This window comes from Rhinopithecus roxellana, chromosome 15 (genome assembly GCF_007565055.1).
Source record: "Rhinopithecus roxellana isolate Shanxi Qingling chromosome 15, ASM756505v1, whole genome shotgun sequence".
NCBI classification, from domain to species: Eukaryota; Metazoa; Chordata; class Mammalia; order Primates; family Cercopithecidae; genus Rhinopithecus; species Rhinopithecus roxellana.
The window spans coordinates 96,377,074-96,400,263 of NC_044563.1; the positions used below are offsets into that span (position 1 = coordinate 96,377,074).

The 23,190-nt window shown below is 35.7% G+C and overlaps 1 protein-coding gene across 12 annotated transcripts in view; it reads right to left on the reverse strand.

Moving 5' to 3' along the window:
• Window positions 1–23,190, reverse strand: part of SOX6 (SRY-box transcription factor 6) — a 702,902-nt gene that overhangs the window by 379,117 nt on the left and 300,595 nt on the right. For all 12 annotated transcript variants that reach the window (XM_030918953.1, XM_030918959.1, XM_030918957.1 and 9 more), the window contains one exon: window positions 8,170–8,377. In XM_030918953.1, coding sequence (XP_030774813.1) covers window positions 8,170–8,377 — 208 coding nt within the window. The remainder of the gene's footprint in view (window positions 1–8,169; window positions 8,378–23,190) is intronic.

Below are 23,190 nucleotides of genomic sequence, written 5' to 3' on the forward strand. Positions count from 1 at the left end.
GACCAGTTTCCAAAAAAATTAGAATGCAAATATACTTAACACGAAAATATCCTATACGTAATTCTTTTCATAATTCAAAAACCAATCGTTCTAGCTCCTCAATATAATCCCTAAATATCATTGTACAAAACTTTCAGAAAATATTTGTTTATTTAAACTATCTGGTACTAGATAAGTATTACTATGAATATGATACAAAATTTTTAAAACAGGAGCAAGGACACAAATATCATTGGGATGACAGATTTTATAGAGAAGGAGAAATGAATTTAAATGAAGTTGTATCAGCATTCTTCTGAATGCCCAATTGCTTCTTCACCAAAAGTATGAGTGGTCTTCGGAAACTTCAGCATTTAAATGACTTGAAACTTCCAATTTATTTGAAATAACAATTTTGGGTATTTTAACGAATATTTAAAGCGTTTCTTATGCAAAAATCCAAAACCTTTCCAAATTTTCCTTTTAACGAGAAACATAAAACAAGGCTTACATCTGGGATATTATAAGTGCTTCACCAATGTAACTTTCAATCAGAATAGTGGTAAAAACCTAATATCCACAAATTTTGCCTTAAAAATTATTGTGATGCTCTCACAGAGTGTGAATGTTAAGTAAAAAAAAAAAAAACATGGGCTTTTAATAGATTTTTTACTTTAACAGAAACACATTGCTCTTAACTGGCTACTATCTAAAAACCTCATCCGAGGCTTTACCAACCTCTCTCACTGACACCATCACATTCCACATATTTTTCAGAAGGGAAGATTGGCTTTCAGTGGGGAAACTTTAGTATCAGCTTTTCCAAATAGCCTGAAAAGAGAGTTAAACTGAATTGCTCTTCCAGAACACAAGAACATCATTGCTGCCAAATGCTAAATCCCTTAACACCATGGGACATTTCCTATGATTCTGTCTGTGGTACAGAATGAGATTCCTAGAATATTTTTCTTTTTTAAAAGTTTCTTCAAATAATAACAGCAATAGTAGTCATAATAGCAATACTAGTAATAGTTATAATTACAGAAGCTATATATTGTATATATTAATATGTCAAATCCTCACAATAACCTTGCAAGGCAGGTATCATTCATACAGATTTACAGATGAGAGAACTGAAGCACAAAAGGATTAATTTGTCCAAAGTCACACAACCAGGAAATAATGCTGGCTACATTTATTGAGCACCTACTTTGAGCTGGCAATGTTCTAAAAGCTTTAATTGCCTTAACTAATTATTCATCTTCATGAAAACCTTGATCCTCATGATAACACTGTAAAGATAACCATTTTTTGGTTGAGAAATTAAAGCAGACAGATCAAGTAACATGTTCTATGTCATCCATCTAGTAAATGCTGAACTGAAATTCAAACACAGCAACCTAGCTCCAGAGTCTAGGCTATACTGTTCTCTCTAAATATTAAAACTTAGATTCAAACTTGGATCTGGCTCAAAGACATGACTTTCAAAAATGAATTTCCTCATTGTTTGAACTATACCATACATCTCTTTTAGTACAGCAAAGGCTATCAGAGGAGCAAAACATAGCTTATAAGCAAACCAAATATATTTCAGTGAAAATATATGTAGAAATACAAATGATTGTTTAGAGATGTGAACAATGATAATAATCCATCAGATATACACATAAACACATGCTCATTCTTGTGCTGGGAAACAGCTGCGTAATCCATTGGAAAGCCTGTCCCACCAGGAATTCAAAGCTCAAATCCTGCTGTCCCTTCTTACATGAACAGTAAAATGAATCCACATACTTTTATTACCATGATAGCAGAAAGCACACAATTCCACTGGGCAAATACTCTAATTTCTGACCAATGTATGTCCTATGGAATTGCATCTAAAGCCTGCACACTTTCCATTACATTTATGGTTCTATCAAAGAGAGTTCATTTATTCTAATATTTCTACCTAATACAAGCTTTGTTACTCTCTCCTAATCACAATAATTATTACCTAAAGAATAAGTTTTTAAAAAGAGCCAAAGAGTCAGGAATTTAGTTTTATTTTGTCAGACAGTTGAGAGTTTTAACATTGTTTCCCTTTTCCTGCAGTCTCACATGACTCCAGAAACTGACTTAAACCAGTGACCTCGGCCTAGGATCATATACTTAGTAGTATGATACACAAGACATGATAGTGGCTGAAGCACTATTATTAAAGAGAGATTAAAACAGCTGTACATTATGCTGAAGCACTCACTCTTCCCTTTACAAACAGACGGTCCTGGATTACAAGCAGCACTTGACCATTTAAATCACGACAACAACCAGATTTAACCAGCTGGGCCATATTCTCCTAGGCAGTGCCTGTTGACCTCCTCAGTCACAGCTGCTCAAATGAAATTCTCATTAGACAACTTATTTTCAGAAGCCAAAGGACTCTCTGATTAAATATATGTATTTAGATATAGAAGTCCTTTTTAAAGTATTCATTTTCTGACAACTGTCGCTTATGTTAGAGCCCAGCTATATTGGCAACAAGACGGGTGATACAAGGATAACTAAAATTCATCATTTTATTATAGCTGAAGAATTTTAGCCTTGGAAGCATTTTAACCTGAATCTATTAATCAAAGCCTTCCTGTACACTCTACCCACCAATATAAACTGTTTTGAAAGGTGGTTTCTGACATTCAATCGTTCAATCCATCTATGGATCTGTCTACCTACCTACATACCAATTTACCTATCTAAAATACTAAATCAAAGTTAAATTTACAAAAGACAGAAACTTTGCCTATCTTCCCATAAGTCTCAGTTTAAGAGGGGGCACTTCTGATGTAGCACCTTTGTTCAACAGTGTTTGACAATCTAGTCAAATCACTGCTCAGGAGAGGGCACTTCTTGAAGGAACAGCAGATTAAACACTGGACAATTTGGTTGATCAAAGCATCTGCCTGGAGAGTTTTTGTTTCATCATGCAAACTTAATTTTTAAAAGGACCATAATAAACTTTTTACAGATCAGTTCTTGTAGATGAGGGCAAATGAGGGAGAGGTATTTAGTCTGATAAAGAGTAAAAATATTCTCCAGAACAAGAATAATGTAAGAAAGGTAATCATTTATTATGTCAATCACAAAGGCTTGTCTCTCAGCTAATCATGAAGTATGGCCCTCAAACCATGGAGTAGATGTGAGGGAGAGGTGGGTAACTCATTTGAAAGCTTTTAGGTGTTCAATGAGATAATTAGGTCCCAAATGAGGAGATGGACCTGGAACTTTAAAGGATTAATGTCAGGCAAATATTGGTGGAGCTGTTATACCTCCTTAGATGTACAATATAATTATTTGAGAATCAGAAATGTATCCTAAACTTTTTAATGACTCTTTCTACAATTATTTCTGTTCTCCCATTATGCTATTCTATACTATGCTCCAAGTAGATAATCAAAATTAGGATTCAAGCTCAAGATACCAAACTCAGAATAAAAAAATTCTCATTGCTCCCACGTCCAAAACATGTTCCTCCACTTTTTTTAAATTGTATTACTACATTCCTATTTGCCCAGAGTTTAAAAACTCTGAGCACTCTTTGAACCATTCTTCTGTCTTGGTCTCTACACTTAAACATTAACTCTTAACAATTATATCTCCTAATATCTTTTCCATATGCATCCCCCTTCCTTCCTCACTTCTGCTGCCTTCGTTCAGCAGACCCTCATTATCTCTAGCTTGAAACAATTTCCTTAATGTCTCTCCCTGCTCCCATTCATCCTAAACAGTGGAGCCAGATTAACTTTCCGGAAAGAAAGCTCTAATCCATCACCTTATTATGCTAAAAAACAGTCAGTGGTTCCTCCATCGCCTTCAGTGTAAAGTTCAAACTCCTTAGGCAAGAGTCAAAGGGCCTCCATGATCTGAACACAACCTACTTTTTCAGCCTTATATCCCATATGCATCTTCTTTTTAAATTTAGAACCTGAACTGTTGGCCATTTTAAAGTTCTCTACCTATTCTTTCTGCCTGAAATGTTTCTCCTCTCAATTTCTGTCTATAAATCCTTTCATTCTCCAAGACCAACTAAGACCTATTTCCCTGTAGAAGTTTCCAGTGGCTTCCAAGGCAGAAGTAATTTTTCTATCTAGTAAATTCCCATAATATTTTATCTATATAGCTCTATGGAATTTATTATATACCAGACACTGAATTAGAGTTCATTTTTATATGCCTTATATCTCTTACGAGAATATGAATTATTAAAAGTTAGAGACCATTGTTTTATTCATTATGGGTGTACCATATCATTAAGCATAGGGATTCTTAACTCGCGGTCCACAAACTCCAGCAGACATAGATAGAATTCAAGGGGTCTCTAAACTTTTATGGAAAAATTATTTTTCACTAGCCTGTATTGAAAATTTACATTTCCTTAAATTATGGATGCAAGTAACAAACTGTACTATATTTGTGGTTCCTATGACATTGTCACCAATTAGTATCACAACTGATATTTTTATATCACATTACACTTGGAGATATCTCAAAATATCTTTTACACTTATCACTACTTCAAAATTATTATACTGTTAGGGCCTCTATAAGATCTTGCTTTTTTTTTTAATACATTAGTAGAATAGCATATTCTACCATATCACAAATGTTTTACATTATTTACTGTTTTTTGTTTTTTGGTTGTTTTTGTTTTTGTTTTTGAGACAGAGTGTCACTCTGTCACCCAGGCTGGAGTGCAGTGGCATGATCTCAGCTCACTGCAGCCTCCATCTCCCGGGTTCAAGCAATTCTTCTGCCTCAGCCTCCCTAGTAGCTGGGACTACAGGCACGTGCCACCACATCCAGCTAATTTTTGTATTTTTAGTAGAGATGAGGTTTCACCATGTTGGCCAGGATGGTCTTGATCTCCTGATCTCATGATCTGCCCACTGCCTCGACCTCCCAAAGTGCTGGGATTATAGGCATGAGCCACTGTGCCTGGCCTATTTACTCTTTTAATATGATTCATTTTCTCTGTAATCTGTTTATTCTACCTTATGCATTTAAAATAATTTTTAAAAAAGATCTGTAGGCTTCACTAGGCTATCAAAGGGATTCACAGAAAGAAAAATTAAGAATCCTTGAGTTTTAATAAGATGCATTTCAAAGAAGAAGAATATGTAGAAAAATAATCACAATACTATGTACTCCTTGGAAAGTGCTGTAAAAAAAGATATACCATAAACTGTGGAATATTTTATAAGAATGTTCATAAAAATTCATAGTCTTGGCATTGGAGAAAAGATCAAACTTCTGTCCTCTACAACACCTCTATTAAAATGACAATAGAGATTGCTGCATATCTCTAAGGATAGATAAGTTACTATCTTCCAAAGGAGAATATCCCATATAGATAGGTACAACTGTTAGCTAGTTGGTCTTATTAACCATAATCAGGTTTCTCATAACTTCTTGTCACTGATCTGTATTCTATCCCCAGGAAGCTAGACAGTATAAACCCAATCCCTACTCCATGTGACTAAACTTTAAAGACACCATCATATCATCCTTGATTTTGTTTTCTCTGAGGTTAGTATTACTAATTCCTTCAACCATCCTTCTTATTATATAATTTCATCTCTGTGATTATACCAGTTGTTCTCTGAGACTATCCCAATGCCTTTGAGTTCCTCTTAAAGTGTGGTGATTCTGAACTCAACACAATACTTCAGAAACATGCTACTGAGCAGGCAGTTTTTATTGGGACTACCACTTCTTGAATGCATCATACTGTACTTCTAGTGATACTGACTGAAATAGCACTGGCAATTTTTTCGCAATCTTCACTATGCTCACCCCATTGCATTTTCTGTGACTTTAAAACTCATAGGTTTTTATTTATTTATTTTTTTAATCATTCATCTGGCTATTTGAATTTTCTTCAGTAATTACTTGTGCAGCTGGAATTTGGGTCACAACTTCTGAACTTGATAATAAGATCTATTAAATTTTATCTTGGTAGGTTATTTTTAAGTTCATAGTTTCACTTTGTCAAAACGTTTTAAACTTTGTTTCTTTAATGCATTATATTCACTGTTCCAGATTTGTGAGATTGGCAAATTTGATGAGCATGTTTTGGTCATTTCATATCTGCATTTAATATATTTATATTACTTACATTAATACATACTAAAGATGCCTGAATTTCTGATGTCTAAAACATACATATTGCAAAAAAAAAAATCTGTAGAGTATGAAAACATTCATTACTAGTAGAAATACAGTAATAAATGACTCTTAAAGGACTACTGTCTCATTCTGTAAGTGTTTCTCTTGTACAAAATCAACTGTAACACATGGTAACAAAGAGGACAAATAGAAAATTAACCATTACTTGCAAGGAAAAAATGATTTAAAATTCCCTAGTAGTTCAGGAAAAAAAATCACCACCAATGTCTTTATTTTTACATTAAAGAGTCCACCAAAGTATTTTGAAAACCACTTACTTATAGAACTAAAACCATCTTTTGGTGGATTACAATTAAAAGTAATCTAGTGATCTTACTTATTCAGTAGATAATTATCTGGCAATCCCCATTATTCAGAACAAGAATGTGGAAAAAGTCTCAGAAGCCAAAAGTGTCAGCTTGTAGTTTGTGCACTAAAGATCATATGTATTTCCCAGAATCTCTCAGCAACACCTCCAGAACCTACTTGTTCATATTTCAGATACAGATACAGTCCAGAATGTCCTGATTATCTAATTTTATAATCTATAAGTAAATAGGAGAAAATTAGAAATTATTTACAGCTAAGCAAGAAATAATAGCCTGCAACCTGATATTGAAGGAGAAACCAATACACACACCCAAAAAATATACATATACATAAAAGATATATATATCAAGCAGACAGAAGAACTCTTAAGTTTCATAATTGAAAAGAAAAATAGCTATAAAATCAAAGTACTAATAATCTCAATGATCACTAGGGGCATTATTATAGTACAGTAAAATAATTGACATTTATAATATATCAGTTATGTATATTATATATAATACAAGTCAAATTTATACAGTTTATAGTTAAAGACATATTCATTATTATTATTAATCCTCAAAATGTTTAAGTTGCAAAGTCAGTAACCAAATTTTAACTTTTGTGGCTCGAGTACATTGAAGAATTTATCCAGGGTCACATAATTGTTTGAAGGATACTGAAGTTCCTAGTCTACTGTATTATGACTCTAGATAATCAAAAAAAAAAACACTTTGTGTCATATTACCTGATTAGTAAAACAGGGAAGCATGCAATATATTTTAGAAAGACTTCTACAAAAATTAATTGGAATCTTTTAAGTTTTTGAGCCCTCAAAGGAATAAAATTAAGTTACATGAAAAATTCCCTAATATCAAATCCCAATTTGTCTATAGTATCACAAAAGTATCAAGTTAACTTGCAATGCCAGTAATAAATCCAGAGCTATTAATTACTCTACATTTTAAGGCCTAAAATCTGTACATAAAAACTGAAAGTGCAACATAGTATAATCATCACTTAGACTTGATTTACTTTGTTTAAAAATATTATTGGAGAGTCTTCCTTCATTTCTGTTTTCTACGATGTACCTGAACCTGAGTGAACTCTTGCACAGCATAGAGAAGGTAGACGTGGGATGTTGCAAGAGATGTCATGTATCAAAAAAGTCACTCATATACTTTCAGTTTTAACAACATTTGAAGTCCTCTAATCTCTATTCTACAATGTTAGGAGATAAAATAATATATTTATAAAAATGAAGAGAAATCTTTTTAATTTTGTCTTTTAAACAGTTGACATTTTTATAAAGAAATACTATTCACCACAAGGAAATAGGGGAGAAAAAATGAAAAATAAAGTTGCAGCTAGGAAAAATCCCTTATTACGTTTTTCCAGAGTAGGATTATGGTCAGTTTAAAATCTTAATTTGTTATCTTAAGAACCAAACAAAATGCACAAAGTTTTAGAAAAACGGAGCTATCTGTTTAACACTCCTAATGGATCACAATCTGCCATCACCATGGTAACCTCTGAATAACTTTTTCCTAGCTAGTGCCAATTATGCACTTCTCTGGCCCTTGAAATCCCACCTTTTTTTTTTTTTTTTTAAAGGCCTGGAATCTTTAAAAGAAAAAGAAAAAAAAAAAAAAAGAACCCAACAGTGAAGTCCACACATACCCTCTTGTTCGGTCCGAGTCATTTCCTCAAGCTTCTTCTGTTTCAGTGTGTCCACCACATCGGCAAGACTCCCTTTGCGGCGTTCTGGGGTTCCAAAAGTAACACTGGTCATTATCTCGCGGTCCCGACTCCCTTCGTCAGGCTTATGTGGTGAGGTAGAGGTATTTCGGAAGGAATATAGGGAACATAACTTATTATTCTCTGATTCCTAGAAAAATAAAATAAAATAAAACCATTAGAATATACATTTCTTTGCAAGCTACTGGAGAAAAAAAAATCCCAAACTCAGGACAGCATATGATGCTTAGTAGGACAAATAAAATATACTAATTAAAATAAGATATAAGTAATTTAGTAGGACAAATAAAAAATACAATTCTGATTAAACAATACTGGTTAAAGCATTAAACAAACAATTGTCAAAGGAACTAATGTGAAGTTGCAGATTAAAACTGTTTGATTTTTTAAATATAAAGCAGTTTAAGTGCTTCAAAAACAAACCTTTAAACCCCTTACTCATTTACACCTTTCATTTAAATTAGTTCAGATTCAATGACTAATTATTAGGCTTGGTAAAGTTTTTCTTTTAATTGGACGCTTTTATTAGCAACACTCTTGCCATAGCATAAAAAGAAGTACATCATAAAAAACACTGTCCTTTAGTTTAGAACCAGTAGAAAAGTTAGCTTCAGTAGCCAATGTTCATTGTTCACCAGAAAATACATAAATGATCTAAATCAGTGCCAGAAAGTTAGCCAACCTGAATATTTTCGTGTGCTGGGGTTTGGAGAAAACGGTTTTGTTTTGGTTTTTCTAGCTATACAGCTGTCCAAAGTTACAGAAGTCTCTTTCTATTCCTTACCCTTACCACTGATACTTCAGCACATTTTTCATGTGGCATTTTAAAAAATGTCTTTTTTTATTTTATTTTATAAAGGGACAAGTTTATCCTCAGGTGAGAAGTATTTTTTTTTTATATAGGACAGGGTTATTACAGAAATATGTGTGCAGGAATTACTTCATAGTATAGAGAAGTTAGCTAACTGCGAAGAGGGTTAGGTGGATCAGCTGAAAAGGAAAAAGCAAATCGTAGGTGGAAAACAAACACCTAAAAGCTCATAGAAATAAAATATTTTTATATTTCTTTAAATTGGAACTGAGGGGTGGAAACAGCTATTATTTTGCCGTAGCCCTTCAGCAGCCTTGCATTCACCTTTTATCTGTTTGCACAAGGGTATTCTCTCTCCCTATATTTATATATTTAAAAATGTGTGTAAAGTAAATCAGCCAGTCTTTGTGATCACCATCAGACTCCTGAAAATCCTAATTGCTCCTCTATCTCTTTCCTTCACAAGGAAGCCCAGTAAGAGTCAAGAGCGTAAGGACAAGCATGAGGCAAAAGTTACATAGTTAATAACTAATGGGGAAAGGGGAGAAAAGGAAAATGATATCTAGAGCGGTAAATTTCTACATATATTAAAAGACATAATAATTGTACTCAACAAATGCTAGGTATTTCAGATTACTGTCATTGCATATAAGGTGGGAAAAAATGGATTTTCAGGGTTATTGAAAACACATAATGAGATAATATTTGTAAGGTACCAAGGCATAGTGCTGGGCTCACAATATTGAGGTGGTGTTTAATAACTGGTAGGTACTATTTCCTGAAGGAAGGAACAGATTTAGGAATGGGACCAAAAAGATTTTTCTTCCTTCTGAACCTGAGGAATTGTGAAGTAAAAAATGTTTATGAGTCTCAAACTAAGATAAATCTTGTGAAACCTGGGAATATATTAAAAACAATTGAACTGTATACATTAAATGGGTAAATTATATGGTATATTTAATTTATCTCAGTAAAGCTGAATCTTTTGATTAAGAGCTAAATCTCAATTTTTTCTGCATACCCATTGCTAGTACAATGCCCAGAACAGAGCTGCTCAATATATTTATGCTGAAATAAACGGAAAAGGATAAAATAAATGGGGGCAGGGCAGGGAAGAGAGTTCCTCTTTACCTTTCTTCTAGATCCCTTCCTTCCTCCAGGAAAGATGTTTTATCTCACTTAATGTTTACAAGAATTCTGTGAAGTGATGCAGAGGAACCCTTTCTTTTAGATGCCAGTCATGGCTAGTATGTGGCTCCTTGGAACGGCCAGTTCATTCTCCACTTGTGTGAATGAAAATGCAGAGATATATTTGTCAAAGCCATTTAAACCTCTTAATAAAGTCCATATTAGACATCTGACCAAGGCTTTTATGAATTAATAATCACCATTTGATCAATCATACTTGTTGCTTTCATTTCAAATGCCAATTATTGTCACATTATAGCCAAAAAAAAAAAAAAAAAAAAAAACACACACACACACACACACACAAACAAACAAACCCTGACTCAACCTAAGGGATTAAAGAACAAGTCAAAACTGGAGTATGTGAAAGTGGTTACCTACAAATGACTCACCATTGACTATAATAAAGGAGATTTTCCATCACTGCCAAACTGAAATTGAAAGATGCTACGAGAGGCTCTCCAGCCTAGTAACAACTTTAGATTTTCCTGAGAAAATTTAGGCTCCAAAGAGTACCATTTTTTCCTATCAGGACTAATGCCAAACAGTCCTATTTACATATTGTTATGTACTTGTTGGACTATGTTCCTTGTTCTTTACTCATGGGAATGTGGTCACTGCCATGCTGCACCACAGACAATAACCATGGGTTCCTTATTGCAATGATGACCCACACTGTTCTTAGCCCCATAATCTGTGCAAAGTGGCTCAATACTACCAAGCAGCAGAGAGCAAGAGGCTAGAGAGTCATGATTTCCCCACAAAAGCCACAAGAATTACTTGCAATATGTCACCAAGTTGTAAAAATAGGCAGTAAATAAAAACAAATGGCTTAAGTCGTGTAAGTCATGTTATACCATGCTTAACAACAATGGGAAGGGGCAAAATTTACCATTTCCAGCCACTGCTTTTCAACTTTCTAAAACCTAACAAATATTAACCTTTCATAAGTGGAAGTCTGTAAGCAATTCATCTGAGTAAAAGGGAACATAAATTAATAAGCTTATAATAGGTTACTGTCTAATATGAAGTCAATAATGTCAACTTAAATAAAAAAATCTTGACAAAGAATCTCTGGTTTCTTTAAGGAGGCTATATAATTTTAAATTAATTTTATTAAGAAAAAAAGCCCGGATTATTTTGTAATTTCTTAAGAACAAAACAGGTCCAATGATACATCAATTGAGGCAAAATATGATATGGTTTAGATTTGTGTCCCTGCCCAAATCTCAAATTGAACTGTAATTCCCAATGTTGGAGGAGAGGCTTGGTGGGAGGTGATTAAATCATGGAGGCAGACTTTCCCCTTGCTTATGATAATGAGTGAGTTCTCATGAGATCTGGTTGTTTAAAAGTGTGTAGCACCTTCCCACTCTCTCTCTTCCTCCTGCTCCAGCCATGTAAGATGTGCCTGCTACCCCTTTGTTTCCGCCATGATTGTAAATTTCCTGAGGCCTCCTCAGCCATGCTTCCTGTACAGCCTGCAGAACCATAAGCTATTAAACCTCTTTTCTTTATAAATTACCCAGTCTCACGTATTTCTCTATAGCAGTGTGAGAATGGACTAAACCAATGTCCAATGATAACATCTACCAAGTCTTAATGCATGTCACTGTAGGACTGCTGCGAAGAGACTTGAGACAATACATCCCTAAAGTAGTGGTTCTCAAGCTTCAATGTGTAGAATTATCTGGCAAGTGTGTTAAAATGCAGATTCCTTCACCCCATATCACCTTCCACAATGATGGGGCCAAGGAATCTGAATATTGATGAACAACCCAAGTGATTCCGATGCACAGGTCCTGATCCCACTTTAAGAAATACTGCTCCCTAAAGAACAATGATATAAATGTGTTTTGCCTTAATATTATAATGTGAATATAATTGTGTAAAAAAATTTTAAAGCTGGTTGTGATTCTTCAAAATAACATAAAGGAAATTATTTTTCTTCTTTTGATCTTTCTTTTGAAAACAACCACTGTTTAGCACGACTAAACACATGAACACCACAAAAAGAAGAACATGTGGGCACTGAGTTAGTAAACATTAGTTTATCCAAAGGAAATTTACTATAAATTTCTTTTCATTCAACCCCTAACTTCAGCAGCCCCACCAAACCTACAGTGAAGAAAATTTTCAAAATATGATTTAAAAGGATCCCAGTCCCAAATAAAGGAAAAAAGCCATGTTGATTCAGATAATCTAAAGAGCATTTCACTGGAAATCAATTAAACACAGTATGTAAAATATATGTAGATGATTGAAAAAGCACAGTAATATCAAAAAACAGTTATTAGACAAAGTTTCTAGGAAAGGAAAAGCAGTTTTTGCATATTTACAAATCAAGAATTTTAATTGAGATGTTTTCCAGTATTTGAAGAGATAAAGTAAATATTAAAAACAAAAAATATTAGAATGAATATCGTTCAGATTTTTCAGAAGTTACTATTCAAAACTGATTGTTCACCAATGGCATTCAAATGGCTTTAAATTTAAGTAGCCGTCTTATGGTATTGAATATATCAAAATTACTCAAATCTTTGTGCATTTGTGTGTCTTGTTGCTTTTCCATGGAATGCCCTATATCTTCCTTAACTTTGACCCAACCCCCTCTTCAAAGTTCAGATCAAACTGCATTTCATCCTTGAAGTACCCCTAACTATACTGGACCTCACTATCATGCTACCCTCCAAACTACACATCAAAGCACTTAATCATAACCACATAACTTAGCATTTAATAATATACTAGAATAAAATATTCATTACTATTTTGCATGTAATTGTCATATCTGTAACTAAATTTTAACTCTTAAAGGATTTCAGGATTTCATGCTTCTTCTATAGGCTTCCAGAGCATACAACAAAATTAAATAAGTGTGGACTGACAAACTTGAAACAACTACTTATCAAATGTGTCAAAAATAATCAAAAGGCTGGGCACAGTGACTCACACCTGTAATCCCAGCACTTTGCGAAGTCAAGGCAGGAAGATCACTTGAGCCCAGGAGTTTGAGACCAGCCTACGCAACATAGCAAGACCCCATCCCTACAAATAACAAAAAAAAAAAAAAAAAATAGCTGAGCACACTTGTGGTCCCAGCTGCTCGGGAGGCTGAGGAGAGAGAATTGCTTGAACCTAAGAGGTCAAAGCCACAGTAAGCTGTGATTGCTCCACTGCACTCCAGCCTGGGCAACAGAGCCAGACTCTGTCTCTCAAAAAAAAAAAAAAAAAAAAATCAAACATTAGGTGAAGAGTAAAGATTTGCTCCAACAATGACAGGATTGCTTACGCTAAACATTTAGAACTAGATATTAAAACATAAGGAATTTATGATACAACTACATAGTGGAATACAACACAGCCATTAAAAACAAATATATCTATTGAACATACTGTTGTTTATAGTGATGAATAACTATAGGCAGCCTAGTTATTCCAATTGTAGGAATTATTTGAGTGCATTATGATTTTATCTATATGATGGAATGTTTTGGAGCTACTGAAAATAATAATTTTGCAGAAAATTTAATGAAATGTGGGAATATTCATAATGTATTGTTAGTTAAAAGTATGTTAATAAAATTAATACACTTTTTTATTTTAAAATTTTGGATACATAATAGTTGCCCATATATATGGGGTTCATGTGATATTTTGATATAAACATATAATGTGTAATGATCAAATTTGGGGAATTAGGATATCCATCACCTTCATCAACAGATAAATGAATTTTTAAAATGTAGTATGTATACACAATGGAGTATTATTTACAGTAAAAAAAAGAATAAAATTCTGTTACTTGCAACAACATGGATAGAACTGGAGGACATTATGTTAAGTGAAATAAGCCAGGTACGGAAAGACAAATATCACATATTCTCACTCACATGTGAGAAATAGTGAATAGAACAGTGGTTACCAGAGGCTAGGAAGGCTAGTGGTGGTGGGGAATAAAAGTATGAAAATATAGTTAGATAGAAGGAATAAGACTTACTGTTTGGTAGCACATTATACATCATTAAAAAAATTATGTACAGAAAAAAAGAGATCATAGCACACAATAAAATGTTAATGGTCCTCTGAGTATTGGGATAACAGATAATTTTATTTCCTTTTTGAAGTTCTCTATATTTTGTAAATGTCCTATCACAAATAATACTTTTAATCAGAAAATAAATTTCATCTTCACATTTAAATATAAATATCAAAGTAATAGAAATAATTTATTCACAAGGAAAGATGTATTCAATGAAAAAAAGCATATATTGTAGTATTTAGATTATAACACCAATTATTTATATGTGTGCATAAGTGTGAATGTGCTCCCCTACACACAAACATACACAAACTGGAAAGATATATCAAAATATTTATAGTGATTCCTAAATGGTGGTAAGACTGTTGGTAATTTTCATTTCCTTCTTTGCTTATCTGTGTTTTCTAATTCATCTTCCATAAACATAGTAGTAAAGAAAAACAAAAGTTATTTTATACACAGATGCTTAGGGGAAACATAAAAAAATAGTAATTTAAAAGAATAGATTTTGGCCTTGTTGAAGATGTCGAGAGAGTCAGTATATTATAGTTTCCCTCTACCAAACCCAGAAAAAATAAACAAGCTTTCTTTCCTTGGCATTCCTATAGTTGAAGAATTGTAAATATTATTTCTAATAAATCTAATTATTAAAAAATTAATCTTCATGTAAGCTAAAATCTAGATACTCATTGCTATGGTTTGAATGTATGTCCCCCTATAACTCATAAATCAAAGTCTAAGACCTAATCACTTTAGGAGGTGATTAAGTTATGAGAACAGAGCCCTCATGAATGGGATTAGCAACCTTATAAAAGTGCTGAGGGCAAACAGTTAGATCCTTTTTGCTCTTCCGCCCTTCCACCATAGGAGGACACAGTTTGTTGGTCCTGTCTAGATGATACAGTAACAAGGTGTCATATTGGAAGCAGAGTCTGGGCCTTCACCAGACACCAACCTGCTGGTGCCTTGATCTTGGACTTCCCAGCCTCCAGAACTGTGAGAAATAAATGTGTATTGTTTATAAATTACCCAGTGTATGGTATTTTGTTATCAGCAGCAGTATTGGACTAAGACATTAATTACAACACATTGTTTCCTGTTTGCTCTCAAAAGATGCATAATATCGTTAAGTAGGTAAACAAAGCCGCTGGGAAGCTCGAACTGGGTGGAGCTCACAGCAGCTCAAGGAAGCCTGCCTGTCTCTGTAGTCTCCACCTCTGGGGACAGCGCACAGCTGAAGACCAACAGGGGAAGTAGCGGGAGCCGGTGCAGACGCGAACGACTCTGTCTGACAGCTTTGGGAAGAGCCGCGGATCTCCCAACGCGGAGGTTGAGATCTGAGAACGGACAGACTGCCTGCTCAGGTGTGTCCCTGACCCCTGAGTAGCCTAGCTGGGAGAAATCCCCCACTAGGGGCAGTCTGACACCCCACACCTCCCAGGGTGGAGTACACCCCTGAGAGGAAACTTCCAAAGGAAGAATCAGACAGGTACACTCGCTGTTCAGCAATATTCTATCTTCGGCAACCTCTGCTGCTGATACCCAGGCAAACAGGGTCTGGAGTGGACCTCAAGCAATCTCCAACAGACCAACAGAGAGTCCTTCTGACTGTCAGAAGGAAAACTATCAAACAGGAAGGACACCTATACCAAAACCCCATCAGTTCGTCACCACCATCAAAGACCAGAGTCAGATAAAACCACAAAGATGGGGAAGAAGCAGGGCAGAAAAGCTGGAAATTCAAAAAATAAGAGCGCATCTCCCCCTGCAAAGGAGCGCAGCCCATCACCAGCAACGGATCAAAGCTGGTCAGAGAATGACTTGGACGAGAGGAGAGAAGAAGGCTTCAGTCCATCAAACTTATCAGAGCTAAAGGAGGAATTACGTACCCAGCGCAAAGAAACTAAAAATCTTGAAAAAAGAGTGGAAGAATTGACAGCTAGACTCATTAATGCAGAGAAGATCATAAACGAAATGACAGAGATGAAAACCATGACACGAGAAATACGTGACAAATGCACAAGCTTCAGTAACCGACTCGATCAACTGGAAGAAAGAGTATCAGCGATTGAAGATCAAATGAATGAAATGAAGCGAGAAGAGAAACCAAAAGAAAAAAGAAGAAAAAGAAATGAGCAAAGCCTGCAAGAAGTATGGGATTACGTAAAAAGACCAAATCTACGTCTGATTGGGGTGCCTGAAAGTGAGGGGGAAAATGGAACCAAGGTGGAAAACACTCTTCAGGATATCATCCAGGAGAACTTCCCCAACCTAGTAGGGCAGGCCAACATTCAAATTCAGGAAATACAGAGAACGCCACAAAGATACTCCTCCAGAAGAGCAACTCCAAGACACATAATTGCCAGATTCACCAAAGTTGAAATGAAGGAAAAAATCTTAAGGGCAGCCAGAGAGAAAGGTCGGGTCACCCACAAAGGGAAGCCCATCAGACTAACAGCAGATCTCTCGGCAGAAACTCTACAAGCCAGAAGAGAGTGGGGGCCAATATTCAACGTTCTTCAAGAAAAGAATTTTAAACCCAGAATTTCATATCCAGCCAAACTAAGTTTCATAAGTGAAGGAGAAATAAAATCCTTTACAGATAAGCAAATGCTTAGAGATTTTGTCACCACCAGGCCTGCCTTACAAGAGACCCTGAAGGAAGCCCTAAACATGGAAAGGAACAACCGGTACCAGCCATCGCAAAAACATGCCAAAATGTAAAGACCATCGAGGCTAGGAAGAAACTGCATCAACTAACGAGCAAAATAACCAGTTAATATCATAATGGCAGGATCAAGTTCACACATAACAATATTAACCTTAAATGTTAATGGACTAAATGCTCCAATTAAAAGACACAGACTGGCAAACTGGATAAAGAGTCAAGACCCATCAGTCTGCTGTATTCAGGAGACCCATCTCACATGCAGAGACATACATAGGCTCAAAATAAAGGGATGGAGGAAGATCTACCAAGCAAATGGAGAACAAAAAAAAGCAGGGGTTGCAATCCTAGTCTCTGATAAAACAGACTTTAAACCATCAAAGATCAAAAGAGACAAAGAAGGCCATTACATAATGGTAAAGGGATCAATTCAACAGGAAGAGCTAACTCTCCTAAATATATATGCACCCAATACAGGAGCACCCAGATTCATAAAGCAAGTCCTTAGAGACTTACAAAGAGACTTAGACTCCCATACAATAATAATGGGAGACTTCAACACTCCGCTGTCAACATTAGACAGATCAACGAGACAGAAAGTTAACAAGGATATCCAGGAATTGAACTCATCTCTGCACCAAGCGGACCTAATAGACATCTATAGAACTCTCCACCCCAAATCAACAGAATATACATTCTTCTCAGCACCACATCGCACTTATTCCAAAATTGACCACATAATTGGAAGTAAAGTACTCCTCAGCAAATGTAAAAGAACAGAAATTATAACAAACTGTCTCTCAGACCACAGTGCAATCAAACTAGAACTCAGGACTAAGAAACTCAATCAAAACCGCTCAACTACATGGAAACTGAACAACCTGCTCCTGAATGACTACTGGGTACATAACGAAATGAAAGCGGAAATAAAGATGTTCTTTGAAACCAATGAGAACAAAGATACAACATACCAGAATCTCTGGGACACATTTAAAGCAGTGTGTAGAGGGAAATTTATAGCACTAAATGCCCACAAGAGAAAACAGGAAAGATCTAAAATTGACACTCTAACATCACAATTAAAAGAACTAGAGAGGCAAGAGCAATCACATTCAAAAGCTAGCAGAAGGCAAGAAATAACTAAGATCAGAGCCGAACTGAAGGAGATAGAGACACAAAAAACCCTCCAAAAAATCAATGAATCCAGGAGTTGGTTTTTTGAAAAGATCAACAAAATTGACAGACCGCTAGCAAGGCTAATAAAGAAAAAAAGAGAGAGGAATCAAATCGATGCAATAAAAAATGATAAAGGGGATATCACCACTGACCCCACAGAAATACAAACTACCATCAGAGAATACTATAAACGCCTCTACGCAAATCAACTAGAAAATCTAGAAGAAATGGATAATTTCCTGGACACTTACACTCTCCCAAGGCTAAACCAGGAAGAAGTTGAATCCCTGAATAGACCAATAGCAGGCTCTGAAATTGAGGCAACAATTAATAGCCTACCCACCAAAAAAAGTCCAGGTCCAGATGGATTCACAGCTGAATTCTACCAGAGGTACAAGGAGGAGCTGGTACCATTCCTTCTGAAACTATTCCAATCAATAGAAAAAGAGGGAATCCTCCCTAACTCATTTTATGAGACCAACATCATCCTGATACCAAAGCCTGGCAGAGACACAACAAAAAAAGAGAATTTTAGACCAATATCCCTGATGAACATTGATGCAAAAATCCTCAATAAAATACTGGCAAACCGGATTCAGCAGCACATCAAAAAGCTTATCCACCATGATCAAGTGGGCTTCATCCCTGGGATGCAAGGCTGGTTCAACATTCGCAAATCAATAAACGTAATCCAGCATATAAACAGAACCAAAGACAAGAACCACATGATCATCTCAATAGATGCAGAAAAGGCTTTTGACAAAATTCAACAGCCCTTCATGCTAAAAACGCTCAATAAATTTGGTATTGATGGAACGTACCTCAAAATAATAAGAGCTATTTATGACAAACCCACAGCTAATATCATACTGAATGGGCAAAAACTGGAAAAATTCCCTTTGAAAACTGGCACAAGACAGGGATGCCCTCTCTCACCACTCCTATTCAACATAGTGTTGGAAGTTCTGGCTAGGGCAATCAGGCAAGAGAAAGAAATCAAGGGTATCCAGCTAGGAAAAGAAGAAGTCAAATTGTCCCTGTTTGCAGATGACATGATTGTATATTTAGAAAACCCCATCGTCTCAGCCCAAAATCTCCTTAAGCTGATAAGCAACTTCAGCAAAGTCTCAGGATACAAAATTAATGTGCAAAAATCACAAGCATTCTTATACACCAGCAACAGACAAGCAGAGAGCCAAATCAGGAATGAACTTCCATTCACAATTGCTTCAAAGAGAATAAAATACCTAGGAATCCAGCTTACAAGGGATGTAAAGGACCTCTTCAAGGAGAACTACAAACCACTGCTCAGTGAAATAAAAGAGGACACAAACAAATGGAAGAACATACCATGCTCATGGATAGGAAGAATCAATATCGTGAAAATGGCTATACTCCCCAAGGTTATTTATAGATTCAATGCCATCCCCATCAAGCTACCAATGAGTTTCTTCACAGAATTGGAAAAAACTGCTTTAAAGTTCATATGGAACCAAAAAAGAGCCCGCATTGCCAAGACAATCCTAAGTCAAAAGGACAAAGCTGGAGGCGTCACGCTACCTGACTTCAAACTATACTACAAGGCTACAGTAACCAAAACAGCATGGTACTGGTACCAAAACAGAGATATAGACCAATGGAACAGAACAGAGTCCTCAGAAATAATACCGCACATCTACAGCCATCTGATCTTTGACAAACTTGAGAGAAACAAGAAATGGGGAAAGGATTCCCTATTTAATAAATGGTGCTGGGAAAATTGGCTAGCCATAAGTAGAAAGCTGAAACTGGATCCTTTCCTTACCCCTTATACGAAGATTAATTCAAGATGGATTAGAGACTTAAATGTTAGACCTAATACCATAAAAACCCTAGAAGAAAATCTAGGTAGTACCATTCAGGACATAGGCATGGGCAAGGACTTCATGTCTAAAACACCAAAAGCAACGGCAGCAAAAGCCAAAATTGACAAATGGGATCTAATTAAACTTAAGAGCTTTTGCACAGCAAAAGAAACTACCATCAGAGTGAACAGGCAACCTACAGAATGGGAGAAAATTTTTGCAACCTACTCATCTGACAAAGGGCTAATATCCAGAATCTACAAAGAACTCAAACAAATATACGAGAAAAAAACAAACAACCCCATCAAAAAGTGGGGAAAGGATATGAACAGACATTTCTCAAAAGAAGATATTCATACAGCCAACAGACACATGAAAAAATGCTCATCATCACTGGCCATCAGAGAAATGCAAATCAAAACCACAATGAGATACCATCTCACACCAGTTAGAATGGCAATCATTAAGAAGTCAGGAAACAACAGGTGTTGGAGAGGATGTGGAGAAATAGGAACACTTTTACACTGTTGGTGGGATTGTAAACTAGTTCAACCATTATGGAAAACAGTATGGCAATTCCTCAAGGATCTAGAACTAGATGTACCATATGACCCAGCCATCCCACTACTGGGTATATACCCAAAGGATTATAAATTAGTCTACTACAAAGACACATGTACACGTATGTTTATTGCGGCACTATTCACAATAGCAAAGACTTGGAATCAACCCAAATGTCCATCTGTGACAGACTGGATTAAGAAAATGTGGCACATATACACCATGGAATACTATGCAGCCATAAAAAAGGATGAGTTTGCGTCCTTTGTAGGGACATGGATGCAGCTGGAAACCATCATTCTTAGCAAACTATCACAAGAAGAGAAAACCAAACACCGCATGTTCTCACTCATAGGTGGGAACTGAACAATGAGATCACTTGGACTCGGGAAGGGGAACATCACACACTGGGGTCTATCATGGGGAGGGGGGAGGGGGGAGGAGGGAGGGATTGCATTGGGGAGTTATACATGATATAAATGATGAATTGATGGGTGCTGACGAGTTGATGGGTGCAGCACACCAGCATGGCATAAGTATACATATGTAACAAACCTGCACGTTATGCACATGTACCCTAGAACTTAGAGTATAATAAAAAAAAAAATAAATAAAATAAAAAATAAAAAATACAAAAAAAAAAAAAAAAAAAAAAAAAAAAAAAAAAAAAAAAAAGATGCATAATATCAATCTATTTCTTCTTCCATGTGAGAGTTGTTCAAATATCTTAATGAAGATATCAAATTAATAGTCTTTTTCTAGGTGAAACTCCTGCACTTTCTAAACCCATTTCTCATTTGCCATGATTTCCAGACCCTTCATCACCCTCCTCTGATGCATTCGTCTCTAGATGTCATTCTAAAAATATGTCACAACAACTAGATACCAAACTCTACATCTTCACTTTCAGCAGGAAAAAAACAACACTCAGCAAGATTGTTCCCTCCATGTCACATAGGCAGGACCAGTAGAGCTAAAAATCTTTAAGTGCTGGTTTTCTGACACCAAATCCAATGTTTTTTCTATTCCATAAGGCTATAGTTTTTTTTTTAAAAAGTCACTCTCAACAGTAAAAGATGCCACAATGCCAATGATTACTACCTTCTAAGGCTTTTTGTTTCCATTCATTTCCAGAAAGGAGATTTATCTATATTTGAGGCAAAAATTATACTTTATTATTCACCTTAATCCAAGAATTACCAAGAAGTAACTTGTATTACTTAAGTATTGTTGTATAAGAAATCATCCCAAAACAAAGTGCTTAAAACAAAAATAATCATTTGTTATCCTTAATGGTATCTGTAGGTCAGGAATTTGACAGCATCTAGGCTGGGTGGTTCTGTCTCAAAGTGTCCCATGAGGTTACAGTTAAGTCAGTGGCTACGGCCTAAGTCATCTCAACGACTTTTTTACTCACAGATAACGTACTTGGGCTGGAATATTTTAAGAGCTCGGGGCTGGGATAACTAGGGTTTCTTGGACATCTTACTCTATCTCTACATGACCTTTCTGCATGGTCTCTTCTCTACAGTATGTTAGTTTCAGGATAGCAAAACTTCTTTCTGATGTGGTGTCCCAGAGACAGCCAGATGAAAGCTATACCACTGTTTCTAACTTAGCCTGGGAAATCACACTGTATAACTGTCACTGCATTCTGTTCAATAGTGAGTCACTAAGCCTTGCCAATAGTCAAGGGAATGGGAATTAGACTCTGCCTTTTTATAGGGTAGAGCTATAATTATATCCTCAAATAGTTGCTATGAGAAATGAATCATGTGTAAAGCAGTTAGTACAATGCCTAGCATATAAGTACTCAATAAATGATAGCTACTCTTATTAAATACAAATGTCCTTTGTCCAATTGCCCTTTTTTTCCATTTTCAATTCTGAAAATACAGTCATGAAAACCATTGGCACCATTTTTAAGTTTTTATTCCTACTTGTTCATCTAAGTGGAATAATAAATACTAAACTACATTACTTTCTTCATTATCAACATTCACCTCAAACCAATTCCATTGAGATCCGGCTTCTCACAAAACTCCAGGAATTTTAGCACTTCTAATTTGCTTTTTCTAGGAATACTATCAATTCTTATTTATCCTATCTGCATATGGATTCTCTCTACTGTGTCCAGGAGCAGCTACAGTACACTACTGCTCTGATTCAGCTGGATTGCCAACCACACCTAGACAAGGAATGCGGATGGTTAGCCATACTGCAAGCAGAGGAGAGCAGTGGGCTGGGGTTGCAAAAGTCAGATCAGATGTCAGGAATTAAGAGTCAGAAAGCATAGGTCAGGAGTTGAATCTTGCCTATATAATGAAATTGAAACCCACATACAGGTGGGAGTCACTGCAATTGGGAGAAATGACTGGGAAATGGCATAAGTAGCTGCAAGAATCAACTTCCTGCTACCCAGTACACTACCTGCTACCCAGTCTAATTGTAAGAACAGAATACTATTCACTTGTAACCTTTCCTGTATCCAGTAGCAAGAATGAATTAAATGTATTCATTCTTATAGCATTGTATGTTGTCAGTTTTGCTTTGTTTTCCATTTTAGTTGTAGCCTCTCCAGTTGCAATGTTATCCTCAACCTAGTCTGCCCTCCCTATAGATAAGGTTTATTGAGATATCCAGTCATAGATTT